Source organism: Galeopterus variegatus, unplaced genomic scaffold (genome assembly GCF_000696425.1).
Source record: "Galeopterus variegatus unplaced genomic scaffold, G_variegatus-3.0.2 Scaffold5501, whole genome shotgun sequence".
Lineage (NCBI taxonomy): Eukaryota > Metazoa > Chordata > Mammalia > Dermoptera > Cynocephalidae > Galeopterus > Galeopterus variegatus.
Window position 1 is genome coordinate 63,904 of NW_007731612.1, and position 23,023 is coordinate 86,926.

Sequence of the window (23,023 nt, forward strand, 5' to 3'; positions counted from 1 at the left end):
AGGGCGCAACACTGAGGGTTGCGATCCCGTTGCCGGTCCCTAGTACGGGCGCGACACTGAGGGTTGCGATCCCGTTGCCGGTCAGTAAAAAAGACAAAAAGGAAAAAAAAAAAAAAAAACTTAAATTTATGAAACTTCTAAAGTATAAAGAAGTTTGTGCTTTATTAAGCTTTGTTTATCATTTTTATGCTTTCAATGGGACACATAAGTTGTAATTTACAGTTATTAAAAGTGAATATGTTCTCATTTACATAGCTCTTGGATGAAGACGTTCTTCTTGAAGAGAGTTAGGATTCTCTTCTTCCAGCGGCAGGTCTCCATCACCCCATGGCTTGGGAAGCTCTGGGCTGGATATCTTCAATTTATTAATGGAAATCTCTGACAAAGTTGGGGTAAGAGCTGCTGCCGGAGGAGGGGTAGTAACAGGGGTGACTGTTGGAGTATTAACAAGCACGATGGGAGGCATATCATTTCCTAAAAATTTTTTTAAAAAAGAATGAAAAAGATAAAAGTCAGTAAACAACATCATAGGAAGGCAAGTTATGTTGCTTCAGACATCCTTTAACATTTTGGCATACAAATAATGGCAATAATAATTAATAATAATAATGATGATGATGGTGGTGGCCATTAATAGAAAAATTCCTAATTAATTTAGTAAAGTATAAGAAAATAACCTTGAAAAGATTTTACTTTTAATACATAAAGTAGTTTAAGCATCTATGAGATTACACACTTTAAGACGTGGCAATCAATTCCTTAGTTTCCTTGCAGGAAAAATTGATTAACTAAAACCTAGTAAGCAGACAAACGTGTGTGCGTGTGTGTGTGTGTGTGTGTGTGTGTGTGTGTGTGTATCTCTTTTTTTTTACAAATATATTTATATTAATTTATAAAGCATCTTATAAAAAATCATGGAATTTTATTTAATAGTTGTTAAAATTAGAACTAAGTTACAGAAATAAGTCTCTACCTTTTTCAGCAACTATTTCTTTCACAGGAAAAGCCACATCGTGATATGAATCACAGGGAGAAGAATCTGGAGTTTTTACCAACACACATTCCTTAGGAGGTGATGAAGGTGAGCAAGGAGGAGTAGGCTGTGGGGTAGCCATGGGGGTACACACTCTTGCCTAAAATAAATTAATAAAACAAGATAAATGGTGCTTATAATCACCCAAATAAAAGTAATTTGAAACAATGATATGAGCTCATTCATACATGGCATATAATTTAAATGAACAGGTGGGAAAAAGAGAACCTTAAGTTCGCTGGCTCTTGAACTCCTGAACTGTTAATCTAAGATTGGCCTGCAGAAAGCCTCAGGCAATTGAAATCATTCTGCCTCTGAATAGGTCCCAAAGAAATCTAAGGCACCCTCTTTTAATGTATAGAGGAAGATTAAACAGATGCAGCTAAAGATCAAATCCAGCTACAAACTTGATGGGATAGGCTACGCAATAGAAAAGAAGCAGTATGATTGATTGACAAGACATCAAAAAAAAAAAAAATTCAGCCTTTTAGCACAAAAGAACAGAGCATATAAAAAATAAGGAAAGGATAAGAAAAAGTGAGGTGAAGGGTAGGAAAAGATGAACACAATAAATAGGGAGATGGAAAGTACTGTGGAAGGAAAAAGTGAATGTTTCAATGTTAATTTGTTGAATAGGTAACCATTCAAATGGTTCAAAATTCAAAAGGTACAAAAGGATGATAGTGAACATTAAGTCTCTCCTTCTATCCATGTTCTTTCTTCCTAGTTCCCTTCCTTGGAGTTAAATAAATCTTGACTTAAGTCATTTTTATGTATGTATACTTATTTAGGGAATAAATTCCCAAAAGTGGGACTGCTCAGTTAAAGAACTATTTATGTTTTTAATTTGAATAGATATTGCCAAATATCTCTCTACTGTACTATTTTACACTACCACCAGAAGGTATGAGAATGCCCATTTCTGCAATGTTTATTAAACCACAGTATTATTAAACTTTTAGAGTTTTGCCAATCTAATCAGTAAAAATAGAATTTCAGTAAATTTTTTTCTTATTATCAGTGAGGCTGACCATCTTTTTACATATATATGGGTGATTTGTATTTGTTTCATGTGTGTGAACTGTCTGGTCACATTCTTTGCCCGTTTTAAAAACATATTATTTGTCTTTTTCTTCTCACTCTAAAAAGTTTATATATTAGGGTGACTAGCCTTATTCTGTGTTATGAGTTGCAAATTAATATGCAATTTAAAACCATGAGGCATATTAGAAATTCTAAAGCATCGCTTAATAATTAGCATATTCTTAACCTTCATTTTAAAATGAAATAAATATACTACCGTTTTTTCTTCTTGACTGCATAAACCTTTAGCATAGAAGCATTGTTTTCAAATATAATGTTACTGGTTGATCATCATGAGAGGATTTAAAGGTATTCTTCTAGTATGGATAATGGATAATTATGATGATAAACTATTAGTTACTGAGTATTTTCCAAGTTCTAGGCACTAAATTAAGCTCTTATCATATATCATTTCATTTAATGTTCCACAAAATCTTATATGATGGTTAAGACACAGTGTCATAAAGACGTCAACCCTTCCCAAATTAAACCAATCAAAATGGGATTAATTCCAATAAAAATCTGAACAAGATTTCTTTATGAAACTTAAAAACTAATTTTGAATTATATTTGGAAGATCAGTGTCTCCTTTCTCTGCATCCTCACCAACATTTGTTACTTTGTCTTGTTGACATTCTAACTAGGGTAAGATGATATCTCATTGTGGCTTTAATTTACATTTCCCTGATGTTTAGTGATATTGAGCATTTTTCTATGTGCTTGTTGGCCATTTATATATCTTGTTTTGAGAAGTATCTGTTCAGGTCCTTTGCTCATTTTTTTAATTTGATTATTTGGTTTTTTTCTGTTGTGGTGTTTGAGTTCCTTACATATTCTGGCTATCAGTCACTTGTCTGATGGAAACTATCTGTTCAGGTCCTTTGCTCATTTTTTTAATTTGATTATTTGGTTTTCTTCTGTTGTGGTGTTTGAGTTCCTTACATATTCTGGCTATCAGTCACTTGTCTGATGGAAACACTTTCCCTTGCAAACACTTTCTCCCATTTTGTAGGTTGCTTCGTCACTTTGCTGATAGTGTCCCTTGCTATGCAGAAGCTTTTCAGTTTGATAGTCCCATTTATGTACTTTTGCTTTAGTTGTCTCTGCCTTTGCAGTCTTGCTCAATAAAGCAGTGTGTTATATTCTATATTACTAACATATAAATGTTAAATTTGGAAGGTATGATATGGTACTTTGATTACATAAGAAAGTATCTTTTGTTAGGAGATACTGCTGATACTTCTGAGGTAAAGTACTATGATGTCTGTAACTTTCAAATAGTTTTTAAAGGATATATAACATATGGCACATATAAAGACAGATTTTGAAAATGTGTATACAGCTGTTCATTGAATCATATTTTTAACTTTTCTATAAATTTTAAAGTTTTTAAAATAAAATGGGAGAAATGTTACTTTTATCATAGCAACAAGAAATAAAATTCTATCACAAACCATGATCTTATGACATGCAGTTTAAAATTTATCTATGTCACTGTTCTTTAATAAATGTATCAGAAATTCCCCAGAACTCTAAGTCATGAAAGGAGAGTCACTCCTACCGGCAAGTGTGTTTCATTTGTTGAAACATCCACAGAAACAATGGTAGCAACAGGATCTGACTTCTTTGCTTCTCTGTCACCCAGCATGACAGCAATGGTCTCAGCAAGAGCTTCATTCACAAAATGGCTAATCAAGTCTGAATTCACAGGAACCCCAGCATCAACAAAAAGCTGGAGGGCACCACCGCTTGTTCCTTCCACTAAAAAATAAAAGAACTTCAGAATAAGTGCGCAAGAAACATGCTTGCAATCCAAACTTTAATTCTTAAAATTTTAGAGATTCCAATATATATGTATATGGGGGTGGGAGGAGGAATAAAACTCAAACATATCTACTTATTATAAAAGAGACTAAGATGAGAACTTATATAATGAACATTCTCTCTAGGCAAACCAAAATGGGGAGGAAAACACACAGATGAAAATTTAGTTATATGTCCTCTTCCCTATCACTACATAATTAACATATCTACTTATTATAAAAGAGACTAAGATGAGAACTTATATAATGAACATTCTCTCTAGGCAAACCAAAAGGGGGAGGAAAACACACAGATGAAAATTTAGTTATATGTCCTCTTCCCTATCACTACATAATTTAGTGATAAAAAGGACTTGCATCCACATTAAATGTCCTCATCTGAAAACAATCCACATTTCCAAAAGTAGGGCAACAGGAAACCCTGTGATATATCTTGACCAAAACACAAGGATGCAATAAGTATGAAGGCAAACTTTCCTTCCTCCTAGTTTCACATACATCAGTTATTAATATTACAGGGTATTCCTCCTCAAAACTCCACAGCAGTTCAGGTGCTTGTTATCAGACACTCTACAGGTAGGCAACGATGGCAGAAATATCCAGAATTCCCTAAAAAGTGGGTACCAGTGTCTTGGGGTCACTTGTTGAGGGGTAAGTAATAGCAAATTACTCTGGAGTGACCGTAACAGAGATTATCGAAATCCCAAATTTACATTTGACAATATATGTCAATAAATCTCCTTTTTAGTTTCCATAATTCATTGCTTTGGCATGACCAAAAATCAGAACTTCTCTCCTATGAAGTCCAAAAGTTCTATCCAGACATTGGCAAAACAGAAGCAAATACACATGTTTTGACAGAGAACAGAATAGGACCTAAATATCCGATTTGGAAATTTTAAGATTCTCATCTGGGAAAACACCAATTTTCCTGTAACTTTGTTGGTCATTTTTTCCTCCCTTCAAAAAATGAGATGAAAAAAGACCTGGGTGGTAGCAAGGGAAGGAAGCATAAGAGCTATACTAAATAGGAAGAATTAACCAAATAAAACAATAAACTATATGGAGCTAGTTGTAGGCTGTAGCTGAGTAGGGACTGAAGAAGAGCAAAGAAAAGAAAATAGAACAAAGAAAACCTCCAAGGCTTTGGAGATTGGGTGCTGTGAAAATTGTGATATCATTAACAGAAATAGAGAACAAAGGAAGAGCACCAGGATGGGCAGAAAAATTAGATATATTTTGGACATGCTAAGTTTGGGACTCCAGTGGAGCATCAAGTAGAATATTCACTAACAGGCAGAACTTACTCAAAGTGCAGCCTAGATGCATGCCTTAGGGGTCATCAACTGACACAATATAACTAATGGAAAGAGGAAATGGGAAAAACAGAAAAGAGGTTAGGGCATAGAAACTTGGGAAATAGTTTTAATCAAGTAGCAGAAAATAAAAATGAGGAAATGAAGGTCTTGAAGAAGTTAAAAAAGATAGAAGGAAAAACAACAGAATGAAATCTAAGAAGCCAAAACCAGTCGAATATTTTAAGAATTAGAGCTGGTTAATAGTGCCCATGCTAGAGCTATCTAGCAGAATAAGGATTTGACAAAGGGCAGCATCTTTGACAACCAAATGCTCTGAGAAAGGAGTCTCATGATGTGGAGGGCAGAAAGCCAACTCATGAGGACTAAAGAGAAAGTGGGCAAATGGAAGAGAAAGAGAAAATAAAAGCAGTAAATATGACTGCTGATACTTAGGATTTGGGCAGTTACGAATATTTTAAGAATTAGAGCTGGTTAATAGTGCCCATGCTAGAGCCATCTAGCAGAATAAGGATTTGACAAAGGGCAGCATCTTTGACAACCAAATGCTCTGAGAAAGGAGTCTCATGATGGGGAGGGCAGAAAGCCAACTCATGAGGACTAAAGAGAAAGTGGGCAAATGGAAGAGAAAGAGACAAAATATATATATATATACTGTATTCTTTCAATAAAGAAAGCTAGAGAAAAGAAAATGTTATTAAGTAGATTATATGGAAGAGGAATTACATTTACAGTACTGTATGTATATTTATTGGAAAAAATGTGCATATAAGTGGACCCATGCAATTCAAACCTGTGTTTTTCAAGGGGCAACTGTATACTACTCATTCATTAGCATAATTAGGGAAATGTAAAAAAAAACCACAGCTCCACATACGTACAGAATGACTAGAATTAAAAACACTGACAACACCAAGTGTTGGTGAGGATATGGAGTAGGTGGAACTCTCATACACTGCTGGTCGGAATGCAAAATAGTACACTCACTTTGGAAAACATTTAGCAGTTTCTTCTAAAGTTAAACGTTTACTTACTATATGACCAAGAGAAACTAAAAGATGTTTCTATACAGAGATTTGTTTACAAATGTTCATAGCAGCTTTATTCATAATAGCCAAAAACTAAAAGACTGTAAATGTCCATCAACTGGTAAATGGATTAACAAATTATGATGTATCTATACAGTATAATATTCATACTACTATACATAACAGCATGATTCTCAAAGCATTATGATAAATAAAGGAAGCCAGCCAACAAAAGACTACATATTGTATGATTACATACGTATGAAATTGTAGAAAAGGTGAAAATACAGTGATGGAAAACAGATCAGTGGTTGTTAGGAGCCAATGGACATGGGTGAGGGTTAGGAATTGACTGCAAATGGCATAAGGGAACTTTCGGGGACGATGGAAATGTGTTTCCATATCATGATTGTATGGCTAATGCATAGCTGTGTGTATTGATCAAAACTTGTCAAACAGTACACTTAGAATTGGTGAATTTTATTGCAAGCAAATTATATCTCAAAAAAAGCTGATGGAGAAGGAGGGGAGAGAGGAAGAGGAGGAATAGAAGAAGAAGAATGAGAAAGAGAAGGGGGAGGGAGAAGAATGGCATGGGCTCCATAAAGAAAAGAGTGGAAGGGAGAAGAATGGCATGGGCTCCATAAAGAAAAAGGCTCATTTAACTATTCGATGAATACTTAAAGACTTACTAGGTGTCAGTCAAGAGCCAGGCACTAATGGAGAAACACGCTTCATCCTGAGTAATTTATAGTCAAGTGAGTGAGACAGGTATGTAAACTAACCATAATATAATCTGATAATTAATATAACAGAAATATATACAAAGTACTATGGGACTGACAGATTTGGGGTGGGAGGGATGAAGAGTGGTTTAATAATCTGAAAGCTGCAATATGAAATAAGGGGGTGAGGGAAAACAGACTTTCACTACAGAGAAGTTCTGGAACATGAGATAGGAAGTAAAAGCTTATTTTTTGTCAGCTGAGGACTTACTTGGCCTCTGGAATATGTAAATCCACAATGAACTAAAGGTTTTGTCTTCTAATAACAACAACAAAAAAGATTACATTTCACTTACCAATGTCAGAAGTTAAGGGCTCACTTGCCTCACTGAGTGAAACACTGACATCAGGTACAGAATGTTGCTGAATTGGAAGGAGCCCAGAAATAATTCTTGACATTATTTCTTGTTCTACCCTGGGGAGGATAAAAGTTAAGAACTCCTAAATTTGAGTGAAATGTATACAATGTTAAAAATACTTAAAAATAATCTTTACCCTTGGGTACAAACTTTTACATGTGAAACAATCATTCTGAAAGTTAAATCTGGAAAGGAGAAAAAAAAAGTATCTTCTAACAAGATAAACCATATGAAACAGAATCTAAATCAAATTAAAATCTTTCAGATTAGTCTAATGAGAAGGTTAACATAACTCCTAAATTCAGAATAAGATTTGGGTCAGTAATTATCTGGCACATCACGTACCTAAAAGGTTTGATTCCCACTATGAGAGCACACATAGAAAACCATATAAGATCGAAGCTAGAAAAGATGTTCAGATGCCCTCTCTTCAAGGAAATAAATATATAGGTTGTGATACAGGGCAGTTTTCCTCTTAAGAAGGAAAGAAAAAGTTCGTTTCCAAGGTCATTTTCAGGAAGGGGAAGAAGAGGAAAGGAACATGGAAGGGGAATAGAAGACTTCTGGTACATTTCTTTAGAGCTACTAATAGAGTTCTTAAAAATTATTATTATATAAATAATAGATATACATTATAGAAAACTCAGAAAATATATGGTTTTTAAAAAATTGATAAGGCTCACCCAAAATCCTAGATTTAGGGATGAACAGTTAACAATTGGTATATATGTTTTTCAATCTTTTGTTATATGCACATTTATTTTTGAGTAAGTTCTTGTAAACGGGGGTAACACTGTTAGTATCCTGTTCCTTTATACACAAGTATGTTATCAATATTTTTCAACATCACTAAATATTCTTCTTAACCTAATTTTAATAACTATATTAGTATTCAGTTTAGTTTAGTTTATAACTTCCTTAAGGCATCTTACAAGTAAAAATAAGGATGATAATAGAGTTCATTTCATATTTGTATACAATATATAACGACATACTACAATTATTATTGGAATATGTGAAAACAATTACCTTTTACAACTTATTGTTGTAAATATGTAACAAACTTAGAATAGTGCCTTCTTTTTAGTGCTAGATACTATACTCATATGGCCTAGTAGCAGAATTATAATTACTTAGGATAAATTTCTCGGAGTGAATCACTGGATTAAATAAGTTGTACATTTTTAAGGCTTTTGTTACTTATTAATAGTCTCTTTGCCATAGTAGACAGCCTAAGTACAAAAATACAAGGACAGAAACAATACTTCTAACAATTAGTTAAGCCCTCAGCATTACATCAAATAGTTTCCAGTGACTACAGGAAAGGAAAAGTTTAATAAACAAAAGAAGACAAGATTTTCTACCAAAGTTTAACACTTTGCATTTATATTTGCTACTATGATTCTAATTCATACCAACACCATTGTAAACTCACCACTGAATTAAGCTATTTTCCAATGTTTCTTTTCTCTCAATTACTTTCTCCAGAATATCAGCAGTGGGCTGTAAAGTAGAAGCAACTGGTGGAAATGCAGGACCATTATATTTTGTAGAAACAACTTTAACACTTCTGTTAAACTCCAGAATTGGTTCAGAGTATTCTGGAATCTCATCCCTTTTTTCCTCTTCCTGGTATTAATAAAAACAGAACTATTATATTCATGTATCTGTTTAACATTTACTGAGTGCCAACTATAGGCAGGGAAATTAGCTTAGGTGAATTAACCAATGCTTCTAAATTAACCAACGGCATTTCTAATTAGGTGGTATTGCACTAATTATAACATATATCGTAGTCATACATATCACATTGAAGAAACCTTAATTATACAATTAGTTTGTCTTTTTAAAACCTAATATTCATTTTATACACGCATAAAACAAACTTCATTATTCCTGCACAAAACATTAACATTTCCCTCTAGAAATTTATAAACTATGTTATTATCATTAACAAACTGATGCTTCCAAATATCACTGCTCATGCAGAACCTATAATTTACATTTAATTATGCAGTTAGGTCATCTTACACAGTATTTCCATCATTATCTCATGATCAAAAGAATTATTTCTGGAAACTTTAAACTTTTTATTATGAAAAATGGTATATGTGTTTAAAAGTAAACAAAACAGTGCCCATATACTATACCTGCTGTATATAAATAACATGAATCACATTTATCTGCTCCCCAGCTTCAACAATTATCAACTCATGGTCAACCTTATATCATCAAGACTAATCCCCCCATCCACTTTCCCCTTCACACATCATTTTGAAGCAAATCACAGATATCATATCCTTTTATCTATAAATAATTCAATACCTATCTCAAAATCTCAGTCTCTTTAAATACAATAATATTATTCCATCAAAAAATGAGAGCTAGGTTAGGAACATTTGTCTTTGAACTTCAAATCCTTTGCTATTTCTGTACTTGTTTCTTTTACCTGTACATTGAATAAACAGTTATCAATTATTTTGGCTAGGCATTAGGAATACAAAGATAAACATAATTCCTGCCTTCGAAACACTCATGTGGCACTCACATTAGAAGATATACCTGTAGGCCGGCCCGTGGCTCACTCGGTAGAGTGCGGTGCTGATAACACCAAGGCCACGGGTTCGGATCCTATATAGGGATGGCCGGTTTGCTCACTGGCTGAGCATGGTGCTGACAACACCAAGCCAAGGGTTGAGATCCCCTTACCGGTCATCTTTTAAAAAAAAAAGAAGATATACCTGTAAGCAAATAACATTAATATACTGCAGACCTCTGCATATCCATTCTAAAATAGCATTTGATTTTATGATTAACAAAACTGGTCTTAGCTCTGAAAATCAAAAAAATATAAACAAATGTCTTCCTTAAAGTCTACTGAATATTCAAATAGTTTATATGTTCTGTGATCTTTTCTCCCACCCTTTCTATTTTACTTCCTCCTATTTTTTCTCTCCTTCCATTTTACTTTCTACCATTTCTATAACTCTTCCTTCCATATGGGATCTTCCCTTGAATTTTAGACTCCTCACAACTTTTTTTTTAATATACCCTAACCTTGCCACTAATCCAGAAATCAAAAGATATAAATGTAATACAATTAAGAAAGGACAGATTAGAGGGAGAGAAGCCGAAGGAAACAGGAAGAAAGAAGAAAGTAGTAGGCAGGAGAGACAAGATCTAGGTGGGAAACAGCAGTCATTAAGTTTCATGAAGGCAGATAGGTAATACTGATAAAGACAACACACATTATAGAATAACAACTTTACAATTTTTTAAAGTAAAAGTATACAGTACTCCCCCTTTATCTGTGGATGTCTGAAACTGCAGATAGTACCAAAATCAATTGCCATCAATCAGAACACAATTCTGTTTATATCTTCCACCCAGAAGTTTAAGGCCTTTTCCAACTTCACTAAGCAATATCATGCACTGTGGCTGTAGTAACTTTTGCAGTTTGAGGTGCAACAGCAAAACTAACAGATTTCTTTTTCCTTCTTAAGAATTTCAGAGATAGAAGATTCATTGTTACTGTAGATCTTAGCAACTTCAACATACAATTTTTTTCTTTCCTTATTAAGAACTTTCACCTTTTCACTTAAAGGAGGAAGCACTTTATGACTTGTGTTTGGCATATCAGTATTGCCAGCATCACTACTCTTGCACTTTGGGGTCATTATCAAATCAAATAAGGGTTACCTGAACACAAGCACTGTGATACCACGATAGTCACATGATAACTGAGAAGGCTACTGAGTAAGTAATGGGCACGTAGCATCTACAGTGTGGATCTGCTAGATGAAGGGATGATTCACTCAGGCTGGACTGAGTGGGACAGTGCACTCAGATCGGCATGCAACTTAAAACTTATGAATTGTTTATTTGTAGAATTTCCATTTAATATTTCCTGATCATGGTTGACTGCAGGTAACTGAAACTGCAAATAAGGGGGGAGGGGGGGGACTACTGTATTTAACTCAAAAGCAAAAGTTTCTCAAAGTACTGTAATGCAATATTAATAGTCAAAAGATATTCAACCACCTGGAGAAATACTGGTAGAAAAATAGTTTCTCATGCTTCCTAAGCTTTGTTACCTGTATGACATCGATTACTTCATCGAAGTTATTTCCTGGAAACTTCACCTCTTCTTCATCTACCTCCATAAATTCTGGAGTCTAAGAAAGCATTTTCAGAAGGTTTTTGTTGTGCTTAATGTTTTTAAAATTTTTACATAATTTTTCATAATTCTACCTATAGCATAAACTTGTAAATACATGGCCCCATTTTTTATTTTAATATCCTATTCAGAACTGATTTAATTAGTAAATGAAATGCAAGCTAGTCCCCAAATCAGTAGGTCACTATTTCTTTTTTTTTTTTAAAAGATGACCAGTAAGGGGATCTTAACCCTTAACGTGGTGTTGTCAGCACCACGCTCAGCCAGTGAGCGAACCTGGCCATCCCTATGTAGGATCCAAACCCATGGCCTTTTTGTTATCAGCACCAAACTCTCCCAAGTGAGCCATGGGCCGGCCCTAGAAACTAGGTAATTTGTAAGAATACAAAATTTATTGCTTACAGTTTGGAGACTGAGAAGTCCAGAGTCCAGGGAACACATCTGGTGGTTGCAACAGTAAGCCAGGGGCCTCACATGGTAGAAACAGCACAGCAGAGAGGGAGAGATTCTCACATGCTCTCTTTTCAAAGCCCTCTGGACCACGGCCCTGACCACCACTATTAATCCATTGACTATGGAATGGTCCTATAATCTAATCACCTCTTCAAGGCCCCACCTTTCTTTTTTTTTTTTTTTTTTTTTGTCTTTTATCGTGACCGGCAACGGATCGCAACCCTCAGTGTCGCGCCCGTACCAGACCGGGACCGGCAGTGGACTAGGCAGAGATGGACCAACATCAGTGCTACCATTTGAAATGCTGTCAATATCTACATTGGGTAATACCTAAAATGAAACACAACATACAACTTTCTGTTTATCATTTTAACTCAAATCTCTCTCTCTCTCTCTGTGTGTGTGTGTGTGTGTGTGTGTGTATGTATATATATAAATATATATATATATTTGAGGAGGGTACTTAAGAAAGTTGATGGAAAAACTGAATTAAAAGATAATATTAATACTTCCGTGAACTTTTGAAGACCCTGTATGTGTGTATTGATAACAAAACATGCCATTTAAGTTTTGATTGTGAAGCCAATAGATAATACATTTCCTGAATTATGAAAACATACTTTATAAAATATAAGAAATAAAGGAGAAAACAAAATCCTACTATCTTAAGATAACTTCATTTCTAGTATTCCCTTGTCTTTTCACTATCCACTTATGCATAGCTAAAATCTAAAATAGTTTTCATACCTGACTTTTCACTGTTTTTAGTCATAAACACCTTACCCTGCTTCTGTATAGACTTCAAAATTATATTTTTAGATGACTATATAATATGGCAACAAATATACATGCCTTAATTATTTAATTATGTTCCTATTGGTAAACATTTAGGATAGTTCCAATTTTTCCACTATTACATAAATATATCACACATGCACAAAAAAAACCTCCTTCTTATATACAGAATTTTCTTCCTAAATTTTGAATTATTTCATTATGCTAGATGGCCAGGTATTAGATTAGCTTTTTGGGCCACAGAGCACGAATATTTAAGATTCTTGGTAATTACTGGCAAAATGCAATCTAAACAACCTCTATTTACATCATCAAAAACATAATTAATTCAAGTTTTACACAACCCTCATCAAAGCTAAATAATATGAGTGTTTCATCAATAACAGTTTTTAAATAGAGGTATGTTATTATTTTAATTTGCATTATCTTAGTTACTAGCAAAATTTAAATTATTCTACTTGCTTGCTGATAAACTATTTTCTCTTTCGTAGAGTCTTCTTGATGTCCTTTGGTTATTTCTGGATTTTGATTGTTTTCTTATTAATTCATGGCAGTTTTTATATTTAAAAATTAATCCTTTACTAGTATCTTCCTATCATATTTTCTCACTACTGTTTTCCTTTTTATTTAGGATTTTTTTAACATATGAAAGCTTTCAATTATATAAATTAAAATCTATTTTTCTATCATATGTAAGTTTTCGTCTCTTATATCTAGACTTAGCTTCAGTTTTGATAAAAATTCTATACAATTATCTTCTAATTTTTCTATGTTTTTATATTTTGTAGTTATACTTTGGCCTATTGCCCATCTGGAACTCATTTGCTATACAGTAGTAGTCTAGAGTCTAAAATTGATCTTTTTTCCATATTCCTTCTCTTATATCTAGACTTAGCTTCAGTTTTGATAAAAATTCTATACAATTATCTTCTAATGTTTCTATGTTTTTATATTTTGTAGTTATACTTTGGCCTATTGCCCATTTGGAACTCATTTGCTATACAGTAGTAGTCTAGAGTCTAAAATTGATCTTTTTTCCATATTCCTAAACAATTATAACATAAATTATCTCATTTACAAGAATTTTATTTCCCATTGACTTATGAAGTCTCATCATATTACATTCTTTTTAAATAACCAAGGCTATTTCTGAAGCACTCTGTTATACCGGATCAGTACCAAAACCCTTTAACTTTTCTAAACCCTTTGTTCTTTCAGATATCAAAATGATCCTAAAGTTCAAGATTAAAAGAAAATAATCTCATGGTTATTTATTTTTTTATTAGAATTTCACCAAAATCATACATTAACTTGAGAAGAACCAAAAACCTAAATATTTAGCCTTTGCATATGAAAATAAGCTCTCCCTGAATTCATTTACGTCTTCTTATATATGTCCATGTAAAGTTTGAAGTACTAATTATATAAGTCACACACATTAACTCTTTTTAAGTTAATTATAATATACTGTTCAATTGTTCCTTCTGGAATAGCACTGAGTCATCTGGATAGGAGTCACTGGCCTAGAAGAGTAGCTTAAATCATACAGAAGAGGATAGAGACATCACATTAATACCACAGTTACAAAGAATACGGGAGCCATGATGAAAGCAAAGTTTTCATGAAACAATGTAATGGCTTTTAGGTACTAATGTTAAGCCAAAGATATTTTTCCTTAGAATTTTCTGCTCATGCACCCTGGCATACCTGAACAGTAAGCTGAGGAGGATCTTTTTTTTCTGACTTCATTTCTACAACTGCTACGTTAGGTTTCTTTACTCCAGTTTCTATTTTTCGAGATGATGGAGGAATAGAAGTAGTCACGGTTACAGAATGTGGCTTGTTGACGATTACTCCAGCAGGTGGCATAGAATCACTATCACTTTGGGTCTGTCCTAAGAAGTTAAGAGGCGAAAATGAGTCAACTATTTCAGAAATACAGGGGAAAATCTAATATACTGCCTGGATCTTTGTGGCTGTATTCTCATATGAGAGGAAAGCAGTATCTGACTATCACCTTTCTTTCCATCATCACCACTGTCAATATACTCACTACCATGTCATCCTTGTAGCAGCAGCACTAAACACCTCACATACACTATCTAATTTAATCCTCAAAGTAAAGGCTATGAGGTACTAATATGATCAACATTTTAAAACACGTCAAAACTTGTTAGGTTTCACTTTAAAAGTCCTACTTATTTTCTACATTTCAAAGTGCAGTACAGTGTACCTGTTAAAAACAACAGATGCTAAAGCCAGCCTGCCTAGGTTTGAATCCCAGCTCTACTCCAGCTGTGTGACCTTTGACAGATTACTTAACCTCTTTGTGCCTTAGTTTCTTTATTTATAGAATTGTATATTATCAGGTGATTTGTAGGGTGAATTAAATGAGTGAATATATATAAAGTGCTTAGAAATGTACCTGGCACACAGTAAGAACTTTAAAAGTGTCATCTATTATATTACTAGAAGGCAAGTTTGAACAGATACTAGCTACCAAGTTGACATGCCATTCATCCATAATATCGAAATTTTAAAATGCTTTTATGTTAAAAATATTCATATTTAAATTATTTAACAAAATTAAGAAAGAACAACAAAGACACTGAAAGAAAAAAGGAGCTAATTAGATTTGAAGAGCTGGTGTGAGGACAAAAATGATTTGTTCAATTTTTAACATGATGACTCTTAGAGACCTCAAATGAGTAAATAATTAACTACTGGCTTACAATACACAATCATACAACTTTTTCTTATCATAGTCTTGTTGAAAATTACATAAAAGTGCTACAAAGTACTTCCCCTAAAGCATGACAATATTAACAAGCTAATCAAACTTCCTGAAATCTTCATGAATATCCATGACATGTCTAAACTTCTTAAGATTTCATTCCATCTACAGCAAAATAATAAGAATGTTTCTTGTGAGTAAAACTATAGCAGAAGCCCATCATTTCAGAGATTGCTATTAAACAGCTTAAGATTCATTCTGAGGCCCTCCCCACAAATGTAACAATACCTACAGGAAAAGTTAGGTGAGTACCATGTCAGTACCATTTTGTGAGTTCAGCTACTATTGATAAAAATTTAAAATTCACACCACATATTTTGTTGGTTCTTACCTAAAAGAATTGCCATAGGAATTAGATGACCTTCCAGTGTACCTGAAAGAGTAGGCATTTCTCTGCTTGGGCTGAACAAATATTGCTGCTCACCATGAGGTAGTGTAGCAATAGACTGTTGCATTTTAGAATTCATCTTCATAGGTTTTGTTGCATAAAAGTCAGTTTGTGTTCTTGTTGACTTGACTTTAGTGCCTGTAATAATCATCAATGGCAAATATTTATTTATTTATTTGGGGTTGCAAATATTTTAAAATATTGTTTAAATATCTAGTATCCGGCTATCTAGAAATATAGCAACTCTTCTTCATAGAAAGATCTCATTCTATAAATAATGTGAGAGGGCCCCCAAATAGAAGTAACATAAAGACCAGAGGTTGGCAAATTTTTCTTAAATGATCACAGTAAATACTTTAGTCTTGTGGAACATGTGGTCTCAGTTGCAACTACTCAGCTTTGCTGTTATATCTTGAAAGCAGCCATGGACAATACATAAATGAATGAGTATGGCTAGGTTCAAATAAAACTTTATTTACAAAAACAGGCAACTCATCTATAGGCCATAGTTTGCCAACCCATGAATAGATGTAAAAATTGTAATAGCTACTATGACAGAATAGATACAATAACTACAAAAAAGTGTCAAAGATTCTGAAGAATATTCAGACAGTATGTTTGAACTCATTAAATTTTTTTCCATAGGTACAAAAAAGTTAATAATCATTTTTTGGAATTGAATTTTTTTCATTCTCTCATTATAGCTTTATTCATAACATGACTCTGAATAACCAGTCTTTATCCTTTAAAATTATATACAGATAATCTACTTCTATACCTACTTAAACCTTACAGAAGTTAATATTGTTATACATTTTTTTCTATTCCTATGACATAGATCTATATAGACATTATATCCTAAACTCATAAAAAATAAAAAATTTGATTATCTGTCTCTGGAGAAGAGGATAAATTTCTATGAAACCCAAAAAAAGTGAAGAAAAGAAAAAAGTAAAAATTCAAAGGAAAAAAGCCTAAAATATTTCCTAAATAATCTCCTGACATTATAATATTACTACAATTTTATTTTTAATATAGGTGGTTTTATGCATCTAGGCTTTTAAATATAGTTTCCTTTTGTTTATGATCCCAGGAAGAAAAATTTATACCATATCTATATTTTTTCATCCTGTTCTCTGATAGTCATTCAGTTTATTGAATAAATACTTTTCTTGAGTGTTTATTTAAAATATATTTGTTCAGCCTTTAATATGTGTTAGGCATATTTTCAGACAGAGGAAGTACAGAGGTAAATAAAGCAACTGTACTCATGGGGCTTACAGTTTAGTAAGGAAAACAATCAATAACAAGTAAAAATAGAACATTAGATAGTGAAAAATGCTATAAAGAGTATGGCAGTGCAAGGAGATAGAGAGGGATGGGAGATAATTCTTTGGATAGGGTGGTCAGGTTAGACCTCTCCAAGGAGCTAACACCTAAGAGCAGAGATTGAAAGAACTGAGGGCATGATCCATGCAAGTGTTTGAAGGAGGAGCCTCCAGATGGAGGAAATAGCAGGTAGCAAGTCATATGAGCATATGTCCACAGGTCTTCAATCACTTATACCATTAAAAGGGCTACTGAATAAAGTTATTTCTAGATCTGGAAGTATTTTGAAACCTCAAATTCTTTTTTTGCAAAAATTTTCAAAACCCTAAGTATGAATTAATAGCAAAGCTGCAATAAATAAGAGGAAACATTAAGTATCATTCATAAGCTATACGCTTTACTAAAATAACATCAGTAGGATTTCTAGATAACCTAATACTCTATATGATCACTTAACTTACAGAAAGGATAGAGGACTAAAACAACTGCTACTGCTCCAACTTTTAGAAAAGATAAGAAAGGAAAATGGGTTGGTATACACCAGTTATCACATATTGTCAAAGTATCTTATTGACTACTAAAGTACAAGCCGAGAAACTTCAAAAAGCAACCAAAGTCAACAGACTCCACATTTAACAAAGAGGTATATTTAAATATATCACTGAAATGGTAGATCTGAGTCAAAACACGTAGTGATAAATGAAGATGTTTTTAGTTATATACAAAAGCAACAAAAAATTTTTCACCTTTGCTACCTAAGGCTTGTTGAAAACAAACTGCAAAAGTGCCCCTAACCACTTTTAACAATAATAAACAACATACGGCTGATCTTTCTCTTCATAAGAACATGATGGGCCCATGTCTTTAAGGAAATGTCTACTTTCCTTAGATTATAATTTAGATTGTTCAAGATTCATCATCTCCTAAATAAAAATTTTATGATGCTTTATTTGAAGATAAATCTAAGCCTACATTTCTTCCACTTATTCCTATCTTGTGGCTTGATCTTTAAGTTCTGGTCTATTTCTCCCTACCTCTTCAAGAAGGAATTATTTTCCATTCCTAAGCATTGTATAGTTTGAACTGTATTTATCAATAATAAATAAAAAACAAACAAAAGGAAACTTTACATATTAAGCTGATAACACAAAAAAAATCAGGCTAAACACAAAAAATTGGGTTCCTTACCTTTAACTCGTTCTATTACTTTTGGTCTCTGTGGTTTGGACTTAGGAGATGGAGAATTAAATCTGAGATATGGTTCTTTTTTAAGAGTGCTGCGATGCCCCTGATAAACTGGTTTTCCATAAATCTGTAACATATAATCCTCGTCTTGTATCACTGTGGTTGTTTTAGAAAGCCCCTATGTATACAGAGTTATTCAACTCAATGTGAGAACAGTCATCACACATTTCATTTTTCTAAAGACTCCTTTTGCTAGTGTAAATACTATAATAAGAATTATCAGGTCAGAAAAACCCTCTATTTTAAACAGCCTTTAAATTCTAGATAGTGTTTTCAAGCAAGAATTTTAAATGTATGAAATTTAAATATAAAAATTATTCGTCTAAGACATATGAAGTTTCCTATATTATTAAGTGTATTTTCAGTACCAAAAAGTAGTGTTTAAATATATTTATGTAAAAGGTGTAATTTATTATACTCAAGTACAATAAAAATATAGTAAACCTAGTCTATAAATGAATTTGTGCATTCTTGATCCCACCTTCAACCATAATCTAAATGCCACCAAAAGGTAGCATTTATTGAGCATCTAGTAAATGCCAAGCACTGTAGATCTTTTCATAATCTGTTCAACAATCCATATTTGGTACTAAGAAAGTCACAGCCTAATTAGAGCAGTCAAAAAATTCCAAAGTAGTTAGCACTGTGCCTCACATTCACTAGGCATGAAACCATACATTTGTTAAACTGAAAAATAAGCAAAAAATATGTATATACATACGAGGGTACTTCAAAAAGATCATGTAAAGGTTCATATTATCTTTCAATTCTTTTTCCATGAACTTTTTGAAGTATCTTCATATATACACATATTCAAAGATGAAATACAATTTTGGGTACTGTGAACTAAAGAATCTAGTTTTGGGCTAGATGATCTCTAGATAAACCTGCTATATTACTATGATTCTAAGTGTAAGATCCCAGAAGTAAGAAATATGTATAGTTGACACTGAAACAACACAAGTTTGAACTGTGAGGGTCCACCTATATGTGGATTTTTTCTATAAATATATTAGAAAAATTTTTTGAAATTTGTGACAATATGAAAAAGTTTGCAGATGAATCATGCAGTCTAGAAATATCAAAAACATTGAGAAAAAGTCAGGTATGTCATGAATATATAAAACATACATAGATACTAGTCTATTTTATCATTTATTAGCATGAAACATACAAATCTATATAAAAAATTAAAATTTATCAAAACTTAGCACACAAACACTTATAGACCTCACGTTGCACCATTTACAGTTGAGAGAAATGTAAACAAACATTAAAATGCAGTATTAAATTATAACTGAATAAAATTAACTATAGTACATACTGCACTACTGTAATAATTTGGTAGTCACCTCCTGTTGCTATTGCAATAAGCTCAAGTGTTGGGAATAACTTGAATAACTTCTTAAAATGACATGTGACGCTGATCATCTCTGTGTGAGCAGTCTGTCTCTCTAGTAAATTGCATATAGCAGTAAAAAGCGATCTGTTGTGGTTTCACTTCCTTATGATTTTCTTATTAACATTTTCTTCTCTCTAGCTTACTTTAAGAACACAGTATGCAATACGTGTAACATACAAAATATGTGCTAATCGACTATTTATTTTATCAGTAAGGCTTAGTAGTTAAGCTTTTAGGGAGTCAAGAGTTATACAGGGATTTTCAACTGTGCAGGGGGTTACTGCCCCTACCTCCTGCATTATTCAAGGGTCAGCTGTATTTTGTGCAGTGGTTTCCACATTATGGATCTAAAATCCTAATTATGAATAGTGTACAAATAGTTTATGCTTGTATATGCTTTCATATTTTTAATATATCTTCACATTCACTTCATCATTTATATCTTAAAGGAAATGATCAATTATAATGCAACATTTATGTCACAAAACCAGATTAAAATCTTACTTTCTTTCTCTCTTTCTGTAAATTTGAAGCAGGCATGCTCTTCATAGGTGGATTTCTACAATGTTCTTCTATTTGTTTTTGAGAGTTTTTTCTTGAAATTACAGATTTGTTTATAGTTTTTTCTTGTGTGTTCATTTTAATATCTTTACTTGTACATTGAGCTTTTCTGGTCCTTTGATTCTTCTGATCAAATCTTTTTTGTTCATAATCATTTCTTGCCAGTTCATCCTTAACACAACCAAAATGAAAATTACTTAAAATCTATCCAAATAGTAGCACTTTCACATCAGAAAGTATTAAAATTTATTTTTTGCTGTTATATAAACAAAGATTAGCAGTTTTAAATGCTTTAAAAATAAAGGATATTGGTTTACATATAAATAAAAATTCTACAGAAGAATAAACAAAAAACCAAAAAGACAGTATCTTATGGAGTAGGAGGGGTAGGAGGGCAATTTTTCATTATAAACTTTATTACTCTTTTTGATGTTTGAACCATATGAATTTAGGAACTGTTTAAAAAACTAAAAAATAAGTTTCAAAAAAGCAAAGAATTTTGCAATAAAACTCTGAGATAAATATTTATAAATTAAAATTACTTGAAGGTTTAAAGAAACATATTTTACATGGAATTCATCGTAATAGAGTAACATATATTGCTAGTTGGCTGCAAGGCCAAACTAGATTCCAAATCTTCTGACTCTTAGTTCAGTGCTTTTCTCATACATCCTGTAGTAGCTAAAATAAATTCTTCATAACTAGTTATATATATTAGTTATATATATTTTTATTTTTATTAACTTCTCAATACACATTGTAGTTGATTTTCGTGTCCCTTTAGTTCCTCTTTCCCCCCTCCCTCTCTGCCTTCCCCTCTCATCTACATCATATCTGTTCACTTGTCTTAACAAGTTCAAGTAATTGTTGTGATTGTTGTGTCTTCCCCCCCACCACCACCATTTATTTGTTTATAAATTTATTTATTTATTTTTACCTCCTACTGTTGTAGGAATAGACTCGGCAAGGAAGTGCCAAACAGAGGGTTGGAGAGTCAGGAGTTTTTTACACTGGCAGGTCCAGACAAGCTACTGCCTGAAAAATCTGGACCCTCAGCTCAGTTGTCACAAGGTTTTTATAAGCAGACTCTTCCAGGGCTTTTTTACATTTTTTTTTTTTCCTCTTTTTTCAGCATTCACTAGGCTAGCATATGTGGGCTGTGCAGATAAGCAAGCTTACAGAAGGCAAAAATAGAAGCAGTGATTAATAGCCAGACTAGTGGAGCAAGCAAATACAGTTTCCAGGACAAGATATTACTTCTAGAACAAAGCAGGCTTATGAAAAAGTTATTTCAGAATAGTGAAGCAAGCAAATATAGTTCCAAGGACAAAACAGGCTTATGACAAAGTTACTTTTGCATTTTTTCCCAACACCACAAATAAGTGAGAATGTGGTATTTCTCTTTCTGTGCCTGACTTGTTTCACTTAATAAAATTTTTCTAAGTCCATCCATGTTGCTGCGAATGGTAGTATTTCATTCTTTTTTATAGCAGAGTAGCATTCCATTGCGGAGAGATATCACAGTTTCCTTATCCACTCATCTGATGATGGACATTTGGGCTGGTTCCAACTCTTGGGGCTATTGTAAACAGTGCTACAATAAACAAGGGAGTACAGGTATCACTTCAGCATGATGATTTCCATTCTTCTGGGTATATTCCCAGCCGTGGAATAGCTGGGTCATATTGTAGATCTGTAATTGTTTGAGGAACTTCCACACCATTTTCCGTAAAGGCTGTACCATTTTGCAGTCCCACCAACAATGTATGAGAGTTCCTTTTTTTCCTACAACCTCGCTAGCATTTATCATTCTGTCTTTTGGATATTAGCCATCTTAACTAGAGTGAGATGGTATCTCAAAGTGACTTTGATTTGCATTTCCCAGATGCTGAGTGATGTTGAGCATTTTTTCATATGTCTGTTGGCCATTCATATATCTTCCTTTGAGAAATGCCTATTCAGCTCCTTTGCCCATTTTTTAATTGGGTTATTTGTTTTTTGCTGTAAAGTTGTTTGAGTTCCTTGTATATTCTGGATATTAATCCTTTGTCAGATGTTACTTTGCAAATATTTTCTCCCACTCTGTTGGTTGTCTTTTCACTCTGTTGATTGTTCTTTTGCTGTGCAGAAGCTTTTTCATTTGATATAATCCCATTTGTTTATTTTTCCTTTGGTTGACTGTGCTTTGGGGGTCATATTTATGAAGTCTGTACTCACTCCTACTTCCTGAAACTGAAGAGGCATATCTCTTAAAAAACAAAGTTTAAAAATATATTTCTGTGGGCCGGCCCGGTGGCGCACTGGATAGTGCGCCGCTTGGGAGGCGCGGCGGCGCTCCCGCCCGAGGGTTCGGATCCCACATACAGACCGGTTCCCGCTCACTGGCTGAGCGAGGCGCGGGAGCAGCACCGAGGCTTTCGAACCCGTTGCCGGGCCCCGGGCCCGGACGGGG

The 23,023-nt window shown here is 33.4% G+C and overlaps 1 protein-coding gene across 1 annotated transcript in view; it reads right to left on the minus strand.

The window, feature by feature from the left end:
* Positions 1–23,023, minus strand: part of KIAA0586 (KIAA0586 ortholog) — a gene marked incomplete at its 3' end in the record, with an annotated part of 75,339 nt that overhangs the window by 25,924 nt on the left and 26,392 nt on the right. The window contains exons 13-23 of the mRNA XM_008589531.1: positions 20,515–20,742; positions 18,552–18,726; positions 15,978–16,172; positions 14,560–14,747; positions 12,304–12,387; positions 11,522–11,602; positions 8,863–9,056; positions 7,365–7,483; positions 3,678–3,877; positions 974–1,133; positions 252–474 (exon numbers count right to left, since the gene is read on the minus strand). Of these exons, the coding sequence (XP_008587753.1) occupies positions 252–474; positions 974–1,133; positions 3,678–3,877; positions 7,365–7,483; positions 8,863–9,056; positions 11,522–11,602; positions 12,304–12,387; positions 14,560–14,747; positions 15,978–16,172; positions 18,552–18,726; positions 20,515–20,742 (1,847 nt within the window). The remainder of the gene's footprint in view (positions 1–251; positions 475–973; positions 1,134–3,677; positions 3,878–7,364; positions 7,484–8,862; positions 9,057–11,521; positions 11,603–12,303; positions 12,388–14,559; positions 14,748–15,977; positions 16,173–18,551; positions 18,727–20,514; positions 20,743–23,023) is intronic.